General features: G+C 34.3%; 1 protein-coding gene across 2 annotated transcripts; it reads right to left on the minus strand.

The window, feature by feature from the left end:
• Nucleotides 1-608: 608 nt before the first annotated feature.
• LOC116165759 (mini-chromosome maintenance complex-binding protein) lies at nucleotides 609-10,406 on the minus strand. Of its 2 annotated transcripts, none has more exons than XM_031480427.1 (8): nucleotides 10,209-10,406; nucleotides 9,966-10,151; nucleotides 9,816-9,914; nucleotides 8,417-8,883; nucleotides 8,191-8,370; nucleotides 1,162-1,405; nucleotides 952-1,116; nucleotides 609-902 (listed from the first exon to the last, which is right to left on the minus strand). In XM_031480427.1, exons 1-8 carry the CDS (start codon nucleotides 10,302-10,304, stop codon nucleotides 717-719), a joined length of 1,623 nt encoding a protein of 540 aa, XP_031336287.1. In that variant the 5' UTR covers nucleotides 10,305-10,406; the 3' UTR covers nucleotides 609-716. The 2 variants fall into 2 exon arrangements, with proteins under 2 accessions (XP_031336287.1, XP_031336286.1); XM_031480426.1 differs by having other exon boundaries at nucleotides 9,816-9,917.
• Between the last annotated feature and the right edge of the window lie 3,600 nt (nucleotides 10,407-14,006).

Here is a 14,006-nt window from a genome sequence, read left to right on the forward strand (position 1 = left end):
GGTAGAAACAATCACGCAATCTTCTTATTCAGATCAGGGGTGTAGGTACACTGGATTTTTGGATATCCAAATCGTAGTTTTGAAATTGGTTGAATATTTTGTTGCTTTCTTTGGATTTGGATAATTTGGCGATAAAAATTGGCAAAAACAATCCAAAACATTTGGAAAATTTGGCGGTATACAGGCTGTTTCACGCAAACCGTTACCTAAAAGTATTAGAGCAATTTAAATCTGAAAATTTCCGTACAAACATAGTTTTTCATGATCTATTGGAATAAAATATTACCATGATCGTTTCATTTCCGGTTTTACCGGATCTGGATAGCAACTTTTTTATTTTAAATAGCACTCTGTATTTTATTGAATTTTTGAAGTCTACATGAAAATCCACATCGTTTGATACCACATTCTCCTATACCCATCATAAAAGGTTTTCAAGTTATTCAAGGTTTTTCAAAATTTTTGACGTACTTTTCTTGTATGAAGACTTAATAAAAGCATTATTTCGCTTATCTAATGCGGGCTAAATTCAATGATGTACACATTTTTGAAAGCTGGCAACTGCGCCTTATTAGATGAGAAATGGAGTGTAATAATAAACGTTACCAAACGTTTAAGGGTTTTTAATAAAAAAAAAAAGTACATTCAGTAACAAGTAATAAAAATGATATAAAAATAAACTTAAGATGCATATACTTTTATAAAAGTGGATATTTCTAGACAGATTCGATTCTGCTAGCTCGTTCTTTGTCCAATTTGCAAGCCTTCCTCCAAGAATCGACGTCTAGCGTGGATTTACCATCGGATATAGCGATCAATCGTGACAATACTAGCAGCCTGTGGAGATCATCTGCGACGAAGGAACGAGTTTGGCGCAAACGCACGAAATCGTTTTGGATCACCTAAACACATAATTTAATAAAGAGCGATCACACGTCATTTTTCTCTAACCTCCATTATATCATCAGAGAATTGAAGTTCTTGGTGGCGCGCCTGCGTTAAGTAAAGACGCAGGTCATATACAAAATTTTGCAAAATCCTTTTTGCTGCTTCCTGACTGTCCGGGTAAACACTCAGGCAAGTTTGGTCGGGTTGTAAACATACACGATGGTCACTCTAAGAAGGACAATATATATAAAGAATACCATTAGGTTTACCTACCGGTAGCAGACTTTTTCCTTCCGATATTGTTAAAAATGGTATGTCGCAATCCATGTTTACAGAATAATTTAAACAGTCATAAGCAATAGATTGTAATACAATGGCGTTGCTAAGTGCGTTTATTGCTTTAATCCCAGATTCGTTTAATTGGCCTGCTTCTAATTTTGTTTCATCGAGTACTATGTGGGTATTACGTGCAACCTGAAGTATTCCAGTTTTTAAAGTGTCCGTTTCATAATCCTTGCTGAAAATTGATTCCATAAACAAATATCCTTTAATGTTTATTGGAAGATAAAATGTATGCATGGATATACACCACTATTTAGATCTTAAGAATGGTAGTACCTGAACAGCATAATAATATAAGCCAAAGTCCACAACCAAATGCACACTTGAGACATTTTATTGGGGCCAGGCTAAGTTAAGGGTACCAAGAGAATCTAGGAGATATACAAGTACAACTATCAGGTATATCGATGGTGTCCGTCTGTCTGTGTTTTTCTAAACTTTTGGAAAATATACTTTCATGTAGCTAACTACTGAAAATTGAAAATTTTTTTTCTCGATAATGGCACAGATATACGTAAAGAACAGATTGCTAACTAAATGGAAATTTAGTAAACGCAGGTGTAATGCAAATAAGTATAACGGGTTGCCTACAAGTAGGAAAAATTTGAGGAAATTAAATTTGCTTTATTAAAGACGCAATAGTATTCATTTTCTCTGTTAGAGGACAGGGTACAACGAATGAACAAACCCACTGTAGGTATCTTCATTCTTCAATAACCTACAGATTTCTCCCCTTTAGGTTGGTTGATTATGAGTACATCAACACGTTGGATACGCACAGGTCTGCCTATTTTTATTTAGGGCAGTGGTGCAGATACGCAGTATTTCTCTGAACTAAGTACTTTTTAAGTAATTATTTCGTGTCGAGTACGCGAATCAAGAGCAAATACTTACAGATTTATTCCTTTGCTATTTAACTGCACTACTATTGGATTAGTTTTTTAAAGTGAACAAATAGGTAGATAAGCAGTTGACGTAGTTGTATGTACGAGGATGGTGTAAAAAATAAGGTTCCTAAATTTTTTCAGGTATAATAAGGCATTTTTTATTTGAACTGCACCTTCAATATTCAAACTACGGTACTGATCTCTGTGTGTCTTTGTCATATTATTACCCTAATAATAAAAGCTCAACTTTCCTATGAAAAGGCTTAATTTATTTACACATGAAGATTATTTTTGTGGTGTATCTTAACTTTGATTTGATATTGAAGAATATGGTCCATTAGCTGCTGAAATAGCAAACCCAGAGATATATCAATCTCAAAGAGCCTTATTCGTCCAAAAGTTAGAAACGATAAATGCGGAAATGTTATCATGATGTTATCATCAAGGGCTATTTTAAGGTTTCCACAGATAGCTGCGGGCCACATTACAAAAAAGTTTACATTAAGAAAATGTTGATTTTTTATTATTAATATAAAAAGTATACGAAATAATAATACAATAAAACGAAAAAATAGAAAAAATCATAAAATCATTAGTACCAGCTCAAGAACATGTACACGTACAGTGTCCTACAGAATCTATCCAACTATGTTTGGTTCTAAGTTACAGGGTGAAAACTAAAAGTTCGACATTTTGGGATGTAAGATAGAAAAAAGATAAAAAAGTGCGTATTTTAGATATTTTTAGGTAGAATCCAGTGGCGTAGGCAAAAAACAATTTCTGTGATTCGACCCAAACTTGGAATTTTTTTAATGCAACACCCTGTATATTTTAACGTCCATTTTTTCCATTCTTTTTGTGATTACAATGATGTATCATCCTATATTTTTTTATTTAATTATATCATATTTCTTAAAATTTTGAAATGGCATATTTCTACCGTCAGCCATTTTTATTGATTGGTATCGAGTGCCTTAGTTACCGTGGATACAATAAACAAAACAAAATCTCCATGAATTCATGGCATACTATTTAAAAACAGTAAAAATAAGGTTTTAATTGATTTTCATTGCTAAAAAATATATATAAGGTTGTGAGTGTGATGCATAAATGTAATCAGGAAAAGGATTGCAAACAATTGACGTTAAGATATACAGGGTGTCACATATAAAAAAATGCCAACTTTGGGCCTCAGACCCTCGGAAACGGCGGTCCAAAAGTTTTTTTTTGCCTACGCCACTGGATTCTACGTAACAGTATCTAAAATAAACATGTTTACCTATTTTCTATCTTACATGGAGTAAGATACGATATCATCCCAAAAAGTCAAACTTTTCGTTTTCAACTTTTCACCTTTTATCTCAGAAACAAAAGTAGCTAGATTGATTTTGTTTGTGGTTTCACAAAAAGTGGCACAGGGTCGCGAAAAATCGCAAACTTAACTATCCTTAAAAACAGCTGATTCTCAACCAAAATAGGACATGCGGTACAATTCAATTACATATTTCAATTTTATAATCTGCAAATATCGTGACCGGTCGCAGATTATAGAACGGCGGGCCACAAGCGACATGGGGGCCGCGTGTTTGACATGATTTACATCTTCAAAATCTATCGATTATGGAATTACCCATGAACCTTTGGTTAAAATATCTTTTGCGGAACAATTAGGGTTCAGACAATCCGAGATTAATCAGGCCCTAAATAAAACTACTTTTCGGGGTGTTATGTCTGTGGGACTGATAACGTATTGCTAATTTTTACAGTTTCAACGAACATATAGTATATTTTTGAATAATCAAAACTTAGCTCCTGTAGGACTCCTAAGATAAACTTTGTTATCAAAAAACCATTCACAAATATCTAATGTGTTTTATTAAGATTTAAAACTTTTGTAAAAACCCTCGTACATTCAACCAACATGGTTTTTGTACTTGCCCGAGATATTATACTCACGCTAAATGAATAACGTTTTGAAATACAATCACTTCTTTTATTTTAATGATGTCATATCTTCACATCGTAATATGATACTTTTATTACTTGCAAGGTTTCTAAACAGCGTGTCTTGCCCCACTATGCAGTACCGATGTTGTCAAATCCAAGGTTTTCCAAAATAATACGACGCCATTACCTAATGAACGCAAAATTATCAAAAAAATTGTACAGGTTCTTGAATGTACACTTTATCAGGTTAAAATCTCATTTTTTCGTTTACTGTCTTTTAGTTTGGTGGCCATACTTAATAAATCGCAAGTCTAACGGCATTTAATGAGCCATTTTGGAAACGTGTATTTATAAGGGTAAAAATGTCTGCTGAGCCCAAATTCGGATGTTGCCAAGCTGGTTTTTGGCTAATTTCAAAATGGCGGCCAATATGGCCGCCAACTATGTAAATTTTTATGCCAGACGCATTTTACATAGTTTTTTGGATTGAGGAGTTAAAAAAACATACAGGAGGCACAGAAAATTGCAAAACATATGTTGGGAATTTCTTCATCATTCTGCTCATTTTTTTTACGATTGAAGCAGTCGCCAAGACACTTGTAGATATTTATGCACTTTTAGTTCATAGCATAATTTATTTAAAACCAAGTTTTTAGGAGGACTAGTCTGACCATTCGATTTTTCAGTGTCTCTTATCGCATTTGCGAGACAATATGTATGGTACAAAATGTCCCCGACAACAGCATCATGAGAAGATGCAACTCTACGCCCTTCTGTACTCACGGCACCCAATGTAAATTTCGATAAGAGCGTCCGCCTAAAAAACTCAAGTTGTTTTTGAAAAATAAAATTTTATATTAATAATATATAAATTTTATATTTTATACATTTAGACCTTTATCTCTCTCTCATATTTTTTGTAAATAAAGTCTGTATCTTGGCGGGTGGTAAATAAACAATTTGAGTGTAGCAAGTGGCGCCGCTGCATTGTGTCGGCGGGAACCGAGGGGTAAACCACCAGTTAATTCGGTGTACAAATAGTAGTTAATGAATTAAAATTAACTTTTAATGTAGTTCTGTAAATGCAGTTAATTTCAAGTTAATTCAGTTAATGTAATTTAATGTGGTTAATGCTAAGTTAATGTAATTAATTTACATTTAACGCCATTTAATACTACTCGAGATACTACCATAGGTAGTGACTATAGCATGTGAAAAACCAAATTTTGAATTTGGTGTTAGATTTGCTTTTATTCCAAGTGCCTATGTATCAAATTTTAATTAAATACTTTCATAAATAAAAGATTTTGCAATTCAAAAAGGGCACTGTGAATGTAGAATTGATTAGGCCCAACTTTTGGCATTGCGTATTATATGGCTAAAACTATGCCCATATTTAATTTCATGCAATTCGGTTTATAACTAACGGAGATGTCAAAAGGGCCTTCTTTATTTTTTTAAGTACATAGCCAATTCACGAACTCCGATCTATAACTCTGATAAAGAATTCAAATGCAAAATTTCATCATAATCGGCGGTCTATTCGTTTTCGAGGTATCGTGCTAATGAACAAGATCTCGGGACAGATGGACAGACACCGCAAAATTATAAACTCTCTACGTCCTAGGAGATCGTCAATAATTTGAAAATGTTGGTTATTTAAAATATGTTTGCTATAGTGTTTTATAAAGAATTTAATAACCTGTCATATTATGTAATAATACACAGGGTGTTCCATATCAAAGTCACATTTTTGATATCATCAGAAAAATGCGATGTGGTTTTGTTTTTTTAAATGCAGATTTGAATTCATTGGAAAAACACGCAATTTTTATTTATATATATTTATATATAGTTGGAAAAAACCTTAAATACTTACCAACGGTTATTAAAAAGCACAAAATTTAATAACAAACAAAATTTGCCAAGGAAAATGTAAAACACTATTTAATTAATTCACAGCTTTTTTGGGACCCTATATATCACCACAAGATATATTTTCCTACATTTTCCGAACTAGCTATGAAGTTAATTAACCAACTCTTACGTATATATAAGTAATAAAATATGGAAAACAATTTACAAAATAGTACACAATACAATAGACAGTGGCGCCATCGTGCTGTATTTGTGAACTAGTGCAAAATTCGGCCTGGCAACATCCAGAATCAGATTCAGCACATGTTTTACATCTAAAAAACCATGTGGCCAAAATGGCTCATAAAATGCCGTTAGAACTAAGAAACAGAGTCGTTTTTCGATTTGGCCACTTAACTATTTGATTTCTATATCATTTCGTTCAAACGTTCTCTAAAAAACGCAAACTTTATGACCTCGTTTTGGGATTTATCATTGACTAATATTGGGGAGGGAAGCGGGGGGGGGGGTATTAGTCAATGGTATTGTTTAAAGTCTTAAGAGCTGGCTTACGGAAAAAAGTGACTTATCGCTACATGCTGATTTTTTGTGTAAAGTATCCTGATACATAGTGAAATAGAAGAAGTCATGTCCGGCAGTGAGATCCCGTGGCTTAATGTTGGGTGGGGCGCTCAAATATGTCAAATTTTAATAAAACTGCCGATCTTCCGACTATATTTACCTCTGTCGCATTTATTTTGAATCTGACGCAAAAAATGGATGAGACTTTTTTGTACAGCTCATCAAGACACTTCTTTTTTATATGTAAAACTGCCGATCTTCCGACTATATTTACCTCTGTCGCATTTATTTTGAATCTGACGCAAAAAATGGATGAGACTTTTTTGTACAGCTCATCAAGACACTTCTTTTTTATATGTAACATTTTTCGCTATAAGGCTTACTTTCTGAGAAAAGTGCAAATTTAGAAAAATTATGAAATGAAGAGTTTAACTGTTCAATTTAAAATTTCTCAAAATCATAGAAACTCACAAAAAATTGTTATAACTCTCTTGTACAGTTTTTTGTGCCACATTTGTAACGGACCGAAACCAAAATAGGTCATGTGCTATTCCCTATACAATCTAATAAACATTCCAAATTTCATAAAAATCGGTTCAGGCGTTTTTGGGTTATCGTGTTCATAAGAAACGAACCACAGGCATACAGTTTAAAAGGGCCATAACAAAAACCGTTTTGTAATCATTTTTGCACACACTGACAAATGTGGCATACAAAACTCCACAAAAAAGTCCATTATAGTTTTTTTGTAAGTTTCTTAGTTTTTCAGAAATTCAAAATTGAAAAGTTAAACTATTTATTTTATAATTTTTTTTAATTTGCACTTTTCTCGAAAAGTAAGTATCATAGCGAAAAATGTTAAATACAAAAAAGATGTAGCTTGATAAGCTGTACAAAAAAGTTTCATTCATTTTTTGGGTCGGATTCAAAATAAAGGCGCCAGAGGTAAATTTAGTCGGAAAATCTGCAGTTTTTTTAAAATTTGACTTATTTGACCACCCCTCCCAACCTTAAGGCACGGGAATTCGCTGGCAGACATGACTTTTTCTACGTCACTATGTATCAGAATACTTTACACACTTTTCATGTAGCGATAAGTCACTTTTATCTGTAGCCAGCTCTCCGTCTATTACCCATTCCTACTATTATGAGTCTTTTCGTAAGTTTAATAATAACAAAATTGCACCTTATTTAAAACAGTCGAAATGCTATAGCAAAAGTGAGTTGTAGTAAATAAGAATTTATAAATAGTTAAATATCATATCCTTCCTAACGAATATTGGCATAGATAAGATAAGCACAACCGAGTCGACTTCGATCATGCATTCCTTCTCCAGAAAAAGATAAAACATTACTTTTACAGTGACACTTAACGATAATTGCATAGAAAATGTTTCAACCTTCTTCAAGAACCACTATACCACAATACTAAACTGTTTGTGGTAATAACATTCCTAAATAGAGGGCTTTAAAATAAGTGGGTAAATGTGTTAAGCAATTTATGCATTATGGTTAGCAATCTGTTCTTTACGTATATCTGTGATAGCGGTCAAGATACGAAAAAACAAAAGACCAAAAAATTTCTAAACAAATCAGAAAATTAAATTCTTGTTTTACAATCTACCACTGGCGCACCGAAAAAAATTTCAGGGGTAGAAAATGGAACATGAACCTCTACAATACTTACTTTGTGCAGAAACTAAGCGTATTGAGATTTTCTATGGTCATCGGCACATACTTGCTGGCAGGCACTATTAGTTCTATGAAGTCGTTTACACCTTTACCAAACCCGTTGAGTATGCTTGGGGGTACCTGTGATATGTTCAGGCAAAACTTGCCAATGGGAAATACATCATTACGGGTATATCTAAAATACGAATTAATTGAACACCTTTAAAAAAAAGATCACTTACATTCTTGAGATCAAATGATAAATCAAATACTCTGCCGCCAGCTCGTCTCCCAACATCAACTGAGTTAGTACAAAGTGTAAATCGTTTTTATACGAAGGGTATTGATTTTGCACTAATGGAGTATAACAGGTCGTTAAATTACAGTGATCCAATTTTTTAAATGTCACACAATGTATTCTAACAATCGGTCCCTCTGTGCGTGAGACGAAACCAACAACTTCGACTAAATCTGTAACTTTCAATGCGTTCGTATTTTCATACAATATAAGAAAACATTTCTTCTCCAAATTAGGATCTTCAGCGGGTACTGGGTAGGGAAAGGTTTTTTGGTCAGTCGGTGCCTGCGACATACACTGCTTTTTAGATCCAGATGTCGAGCTGGCTTCGTCCATAGACATTTCTACATGATCTATTGATCGTTTTGCTGTTGGACTTGGTCCAATGGCTAGTCCAAGATTCCGCTCGATCTAAACTGATTAAGGAAATTGTATGGCATTTATCGAAAAAGTATCTACAACTTTTTTTATTAATACAGAATACATTTGTCTCACAAGCCAGGTAGGGCTTACTGATTGGCCATACAAAAGAGTAAAAATTGTTTAGTTTTCAATATCGTGAAATTTATCCTATGTCAAAAGCAGTAAATGAAAGCATCTTGTTTATTATTGTACAATTTAACAGCAAATTTTTTTATATTTTTGAAAAGATAATTTTCTATTAAAAAAAAAAGGGTTAGTTCTGATAATTTCTTTGTATCTTCCTTTGTATCTTTTACGCAAGTGAATATTCCAGCTTTGATTTTACCATTTTAAGTTTTATTTATTTATTTTGCCTTTATTTTTGAGTGGGCGGGGTTTCAGCCAAGGCTGCTCTACCAACCCAACCCACTATACATTTACAAATATCCATGCCCGAACCCGGATTCGAACCAGGGACCCTAGCACCACAGTTCAGCTTTAACTAAACTGCGCCACACGGGCCGGCAAAGAGCACATGATCAAAAAGCGAAGTCTAGAAAGACCTTTCAAATGAGGTCTATCTAAACCTTACTCATTTATAATGTTTAAGAAGGTTTCTCATGGGCACGTGGACTCCAATCCAAGGGAACCCCCTGCCCAGTTAAAATGTCGCGTAGAGAATGTTGTAAAGTTGGTTTAGCATATGTTACTCTAACATTTACTAAAACTTTTGTATTATTTTAAGGTAGAAATAGGGGCCCCACAAGCTGTAAACAAAGGGTGAAAGGAGAGGAGTCCCTCTATAACATTGTCCACATGTTTATGTGATACGAGACATAATGAATCATGTACATTTTAGTTCCACAATTATGTAAAAACTGATTCAATAAAACTTGTCCAAAATAGAGATAGCAGTTCAGAATAATTATAGAAAAGGATACATTACGCCCCCATGCATTGAATCCCGGTATTGCGATGCCAACATAAACATGTCTGAGCGCGTAGACGTGATCAGGATTTATTAACGAAAAAACTTCACACTGCTAAAAGAGATCAGATGCAGAAATGCTGTATTCCTATTAAATACCTACCACATCATAAACGATTTCATCCATAAACTTCGTTGTCTTTGTTTTCGTTTCATTGGTTACTTTATCGTATACCTCGTACTGATCTAGATAATACTCCACATTTAAGGTATCCTGCACCATACCACGAAACTTGACCAATCTCTGGTCGGAAAGGCTATTAATATCGCTGATGTTAACTAAGGGCACCTTTTAAAGAATACATTAGGCCTGTATTACTTTTAAGTTAAGGTTAGAATAATTTACCATGTTCCAAAGAGATTCGACATTTTTCAACAAATCTTTCTCATTTTTCACCCACACTTCAGGTGTAACATGAGCAAACATATCTTTTTCTTTCATTTTCACAAAACAACCGTTAAAAATTCAAGAAACTCACACGAAAAGACGATCACAAACCTTCAACGGAAGACGATGAACGTGATTAGGAGGGAAAAACACACAAAGGAACAGAAATGGCGCGAAACGCCGATACAATTTCCCTCAGAGCTATTTCTTACTCTGAGCAATTTCCCTAATTGTGGGCAATATTTATACTACAATATAAATAACATAATGACCATTTTATTTTTATGTTATATGAAAAACAAAAAGAATTAAATTCAGATTTAGTCAATAAATTCACAAAAGAAATATTTTAGACATTAGTTCGGGTCTTCGGGGGCAAAAGTGGGAAGTAAGTTCCCAACCGGATGCTGAGCGCCTCCATCTTGGCGTTGGCGAAACGTCTAGTTACCTTATCTCATGAGTCATGAGTATTTTGATAAAATTAATTTCTTTGAAGTCCCTTTTGCCTTGTTTGTTTGGTATTGAAATTTTTAGCTTTCACACACTATATTTGCATTAAAATACAGAGTATTGTCATTTGTATTGTAACCTTAAGGTTCCTCTGTAGTCAATTTGCATTTCAATGTTATTGCAATTGGTTAGACCACCAACAATACACATTTCTACGTATATTCGTGGAGTGCGAAAACGGTCTATCCTTTTCAGTTTTGCATATTTTCTTTATATTACACAATAGACCAGGTATAATGATCAAGGATTAATTATGTAAACAAGTTTATTGAAAAGGTGTAGTCAATATTTGAATGAAGCTACACAAATACCTGTTCCTTTTACTCCATTTGTCTATAATGAGATCTTCTGTAAATTACTTGATTCTAAGGTAATTAGTGGAAAAAATTCGCAATGTTTGCTAACATTTCCCAATACATTGTTAATTACACCTTATTATTATTTTCGTTTATTTGTTTTAATCAATTTTACTTATCAATTTTAATTTAGACATTTTTATAATTACTAGGTTATTATTTACTTATTTAAAAAAAAGTTCTTATCTTTTCAAAAAATAATTGTACAGTTAGCGTATTCGTTTTATTTATGCACGGCCCATGAAGGTTTTTTCCGAACAGACAAAACTGCTGGTAAAAATGTAACTAACACAATAACACATGTTTACACATAATTGTCATTGCAACCTATCCTCCATTTTTGTGGGTAGAACCATATTCGGCACCAAAAAGCATGACATATCACATGGACATCAAGCAATCGAATTTACACCTTTTGGTCTGTAAGTATGGATATTGGCATCGTTTGTGCGGTATCATAATTCGGTTTTTTAAATCTTTAATTCAGTAGTGAAAATTGAAATTGGGCAATCCTCTATTTTTTGACGAACAAGTATTCATCCTTGTTGATATCAGATCATATTGAAATAATTATTAATTGTGCACAACTCTTGTGCAGATAAAGTGCATTTTTTTAAACCGAATTAGCTTAGTAAATAGTTGGGTTATAAGGCTCTTCTGTTGTCAAGATATTCGCTTGGACTTCACCAATAGATGTCTCGTCCAGACGATTCATTCTGCCTCTCCTCCGACAAACTGTATTCGCTCTTATCGTGTTGATCTTATCAATGGATATATTTGTTCCACACGTCCCAATCGCCCTTTGTGAGTACCTCCTCCGGCAATTCGCTATAGAGATAAAAATTATAACAGATCACGATGAGGCGTCGAAGAGGTAGAAATGGATTCCTTTTGTTGAGACCTTTCATTAGAGTATGGATAATACTAGTCCCTCTCTTCCCCGAACTCCCTATTTTGATAAGGGTAAAAAAGAGGGGGGCCTTACAACAACTAAAAGTGATGGCCGTCTGGCGGACGTCCAGGGTATAGGCTACTTATTGTAAAAAATTCCAAGACTATATATATTACCATTCCCCTAAAAGCTAAAAATAAGTACACAGTATAGAACATACCGTTTTCTGTTGCCACATAGTAATGGAAAATTAAAAAAATTGCAGCAAAGTTGCTGTGAAGATTGCGGGACTCTATCAAAAGGCATAGGTACTCAAACGGAAAAAGTAAATAGTCCGAAATTTGTTAAAAGTGCGAGAATTTTTTATATCTGCCACTATTACCGGGAAAACCAACGAATTATGCCGCTTTTTTTGATACGGATATTCATTTTGGTGGTGTCTCGCTAACTTGACAAACTTTACTTTTGAATTGATGCTAATTGAGACTTCTGAAGTATTTTGTAAGGATACTACATAGGAATTGCGGTATTGTGCTTTCTCCTTATGTCGAGGTCATGCGTTTGTCCTGTCCTACCACATTTTTTTAATGTTTTTATGCACGTAGATAAGCAGTTTCGTGGTACAAAATGTTAAAAAAACAAAAAGGAGTCACATTTTTATCTAGATAGAATGAAAAATGTTTTAGAAATAAAAAAGTATTTCTATAAAAACAAATAGCTAATTATATAGTAGTTTACCTAATCCATGTCATTAGGAACGAGGTAACAATGTGCCAGGATAATGCCAGGTAGTTTCTTTTGTTTTCCCTTGCAAGTAATGAGATATCGCCTTAGGGGTTTTAAGTGCAATTTGAGTTGCCTACCTTTATGTTAACGTTGCGCTCTTTTCTGAAAATCGCGGAACTTATTTTTTAAAATAGGTAATGCCTTATCATAATAGATGGAAATAATATCTTTAAGTACCGCCGTAAAAAATTCTGTCGGATTTCCAAATTGGTGCTGTAGGTTTTTCTACTGCCATTACAACGGCTGTTATTTACGAAAAACGATTTTTCTATTCATCGATCTTCCTAAAAAACTAAGACCGATATTTCAACTTTTTTTAAGTACCGCCGTTCTTTTCATCATTGCAAAGAATATCCACTATCGAGAATTTGTTAGACTTCAACTACAAAAGCAGCATTTCATAAGACTATTTTTTCAATATGGCGGATTGACTACAGAGGAGCCTTAAGAGTAAGAAATCAAGACGGCACTGTTCGGTATCTGACGTACTACAAACAAAAACGTGTAGACCTTATTTTATTTGCACGAAAATCTATATCATGTTATGTTAACAAAGCGGTGTATTTAAAAAGAAAACAGAGCGGGGACACTGAGGCGCGCCTGCCGCGGGTGAGGCTCTCACAGATGTCTTTTGGAAACAAATTCTCCAGGCTTTGTGGATTATGTAACTTCAGACCCACCAAAAGGAGCTACCAGGGTCGGTGTAAAAAGGTGGATTAACTGGACTGTAGCTGCTGGGATGGTTACCAAGGGATCTCTGAGATGGGCGACCTGGAAAGGGCACATTGAGCGAATAAACAAAATCGCCACTGCATATCTATAGGCATGTAGGAACTGATCCCTCCGCTGTCAGGACCAGGATTAAAGACTGGATGACTCATTGGGCGCATGTCTGTTGAGGGCCCAAAACAAGAGAGGGATAATAATAATTTCCAAGCAACTGGAGTCAGACAGTCTAGGACCTTCCTAACAGGGCCCTTTGACAAATCTGGGTCTTCTAAGCTTCTGAACTGAATAGAAGCATTGTACTTATTCAATGCTACTACTGAAAGTTGTATTTAGCTGTGGTGTACCATCTGGATGTCAAACCCAATTCGATTTTAGTTAGCAAAGCTTGTCCCAGAGGGCAACCATACTTATCCCCTTGAAAAAGCGTCGCATTTTTCTTCTATTTATATTCTCGTTCAATCATCCGCTTCTTGTCAATCAATG

Source organism: Photinus pyralis, unplaced genomic scaffold, assembly GCF_008802855.1.
Source record: "Photinus pyralis isolate 1611_PpyrPB1 unplaced genomic scaffold, Ppyr1.3 Ppyr1.4_LG3a, whole genome shotgun sequence".
Classification (NCBI taxonomy): Eukaryota; Metazoa; Arthropoda; class Insecta; order Coleoptera; family Lampyridae; genus Photinus; species Photinus pyralis.

What these genes read in the sequence shown, in the direction of transcription:
- LOC116165759 (XM_031480426.1), bottom strand. Translation starts at nt 10,304, where the DNA reads ATGAAAGAAAAAGATATGTTTGCTCATGTTACACCTGAAGTGTGGGTG. An exon ending in TCGAATCTCTTTGGAACATG is followed by an intron (nt 10,152 to 10,208) that starts GTAAATTATTCT and finishes ATTCTTTAAAAG; the next exon opens with GTGCCCTTAGTTAACATCAG. An exon ending in ATGAAATCGTTTATGATGTG is followed by an intron (nt 9,918 to 9,965) that starts GTAGGTATTTAA and finishes GATCTCTTTTAG; the next exon opens with CAGTGTGAAGTTTTTTCGTT.